The following is a 2,850-nucleotide window of genomic DNA, read 5'->3' as shown; positions in this document are numbered from 1 at the left end:
TTAATTCTATATAAAATAACATTTATATATCAGATTGTTGTCAATAACTGGTTCTTATCTGTCTGAATTCAAAATTGGGCCACGCCTGAACAGGTTGTGTGGGCTCCGGCTCATACAAGGATAACATCTCTAAAAACCTTCTGACTGTTGAACCTTTTTGCACTTGTGTTAAGCTGTGCTAGGAGGATTGGAAAACCATTTTCCATCAGTTATCTATAGGAATAGGAAACTATGGAATTGCCAAAAAATTTAAATTTAGAAAATTCCCACCACATGAAGACTTTCTGCAGGCCACTGCAAATATTACAATGATATATTACAGTAAAATGGTTCAGAGCATGAGTGAGTGAATGAGAATACAGTGAACAGCAGACAAAGGTATGTTGTTGCAATTTCAGGGTTCCCACACCTTCAACATCAAATTCAAGGACCCAACATGCCATAGTTTGAGACATGGATCAAGCTTAATTACTGTTACAACAATACAAATTTTTATGAGAACTAGCACAAGCTCGCAGACAAAGAGAGGCTTGAATATGTGAACACTTCTCAACTGTGCTGTGTTGTGATCACAGACTATGTGGTCTCTATCTCTATCTCTTGCCTTCTCTAACACAGCACATCAAAAATATACTGTAATATGTATAATACATAATATAATAATAATATAATGTACAATATGTAATATAATATAAAACCCTGTATTCATAATATGCATACAGGGTTTTATATTATATTACATATTGTACATTATATTATGTATTATACATATTACAGTACATGGTGCTGACATATGAAATTCATATGTCCCCCTGCCATGGTACGGCACCAACTGGAGATGAGAAATACTCCGTAAACTTCTCTCTGATGGCCATTGCTGTCTTTGAGGAGTTGTTGCTCCCCAGCTGAGGGATGGGCATGATGGCATCAGTGGTGGTGGTGGAAGAAGTGCTGTCAGGCTGATGGTACCTAGGATCAGAGGATGGTTTTGGTCTCATGAAATTATGAAGGATGCATGTGGCCTTCACAATATGCTCTGCCATCTCTGGGCCCACTCCAATCACTCGATGGAAGACTCTCCATTGGCTGGCCAAAATCCCGAAGGCACACTCAACCATCCGACGGGCACGAGACAGGCGGTAGTTGAACACCTTTTTCTCTTGAGGAAGGTGGGCACCAGGGTATGGCCTCTGGAGGTTGGTGAGAAGTGGGAAGGCCGCATCTCCAACTACCACATAGGGCAGCTGGCCAAGGTGGTCTGCTCCAGGTAGAGGGGTGTCAGGGGGGATGTTGAGGTTTCCTGCCTTTAATGCTCTCCCAAACGCAGCGTTTGCAAGGATGCCTCCATCACTGTTTCTTCCGTAGGCTCCAATATCCACCAGCCTGAACAGGTACCTTGCATCCACAACAGCTAACAGGACGATTGAGAATGTCCCCTTGTAATTGAAGTACTGAGAGCCTGTGTTGTCTGGGGCCTGTACGACAATGTGTTTCCCATCCACAGCGCCAATGCAGTTAGGAAAGTTCCACAAATCCCCAAACTCATGTGCAATCTTTTTCCAGTCAGCCTCTTGTGGGACAGGCATGTACTCATCTACAAGGCAATCCCATATGGACTGAGTTACCTCCTCCACGATTTTAGACACCGTTGCTCTTCCAAGCCTATAGCTGAATGCGATGGTCCTGAATGAGTCGCCTGTTGCAAGGTACCTGAAATTAAATGAAAGGAGAGTCAGCTACTAATCATAGAGAGGAAAAAAATAATTTATCACTCTCAGCAAAGAGAGGTAAACTGCCCAAAATAGCACAACTTCAGAAGATTGACACTTGGAAAATATATACTCTGAACATGGATGTGTCAGTCTACACACCAGCTTGCCCTATATTTCAGATTCTGTTCATGTTACTTAACTTGTAAACCATATTATTGCATTATTGTTACAAATGAGCAATGCTGTTGCGACCGTTAGCTAACATTAGCAGCATTGCTAATTTGTAACTCACGTTACTGTTGCCAAACTAAATAGGCAGCTTATGTTCACATGTGCCTACATGACGGGACACATAATAGGCACATGTGAACATAAGCTGCCTATTCTCAGTTTGGCAACAGTAACGTGAGTTACAAAGTAGCAATGCTGTTGCAACCGTTGCTAACATTAGCAGCATTGCTAATTTGTAACTCACGTTACTGTTGCCAAACTGAGAATAGGCAGCTTATGTTCACATGTGCCCCGTCATGTTTACTTCTAGTAGACTATTATCCAAAAACATTACATTGTGTTTAGCGTAGTATTTTTTACTCACCGAAGGCAAACACACAGGCGCTCTGCTGGGCTGATACTCTCCCGACAGTTTGTGTGTTGCTTGGCGACACTGGGGCCTACTTTTTCCAGGAGAAGATCAAACTGCTCACTAGTCAAGCGGAAATACTGCTGAAACCGTTGGCTGTCCAGTCGCAATTCTTGCACCAAGCGGTGATACTCCCCGTAGCGGGATCTCAGCAAATTAATGCTGTGGACCCACGGACGGGAACGAGTCTTCTTGTTCTTTTTCTTTCTAGAATGAATCGCGGTAGCTATTAGCAAAGCCTTTGTGGCATCCATTTTTGTCTGCGCTCTTCGAAAAGTGCGCTTGTACCCTGCTGCATCCGGGGCTGCTGACACGCCCACTGTACGAAAACAACGCAGGGACACATCTCTGTCCGTTAAAACAATGTATCGGACAGACATCTGTCCGTTCAATCATTCTGTCCATTTTCTGACGGATCAGTGTGGCCAGGGCCTTAGTTATCCTTACAACTCTTGGCGGTTGTCACGCACATAGCTAGCTAGCTGCTTCTCCTTTTGG

At 43.3% G+C, this 2,850-nt stretch overlaps 1 protein-coding gene across 1 annotated transcript; it reads right to left on the bottom strand.

Moving 5' to 3' along the window:
* Positions 1-800: 800 nt before the first annotated feature.
* Positions 801-2,584, bottom strand: LOC310777230 (uncharacterized protein; the record flags this gene model as incomplete). The annotated part of the gene is made up of 2 exons (XM_083637519.1): positions 2,308-2,584; positions 801-1,710 (listed from the first exon to the last, which is right to left on the bottom strand). The coding sequence occupies exon 2, from the start codon at positions 1,584-1,586 to the stop codon at positions 801-803; it is 786 nt and encodes a 261-aa protein (XP_083493645.1). The 5' UTR covers positions 1,587-1,710; positions 2,308-2,584.
* Positions 2,585-2,850: the final 266 nt, after the last annotated feature.

This window comes from Poromitra crassiceps (assembly GCF_964638095.1).
Source record: "Poromitra crassiceps genome assembly, chromosome: 1".
NCBI classification, from domain to species: Eukaryota; Metazoa; Chordata; class Actinopteri; order Beryciformes; family Melamphaidae; genus Poromitra; species Poromitra crassiceps.
Note: the sequence above shows the minus strand (reverse complement) of the source record. Positions and strands in the feature narration are given on the sequence as shown.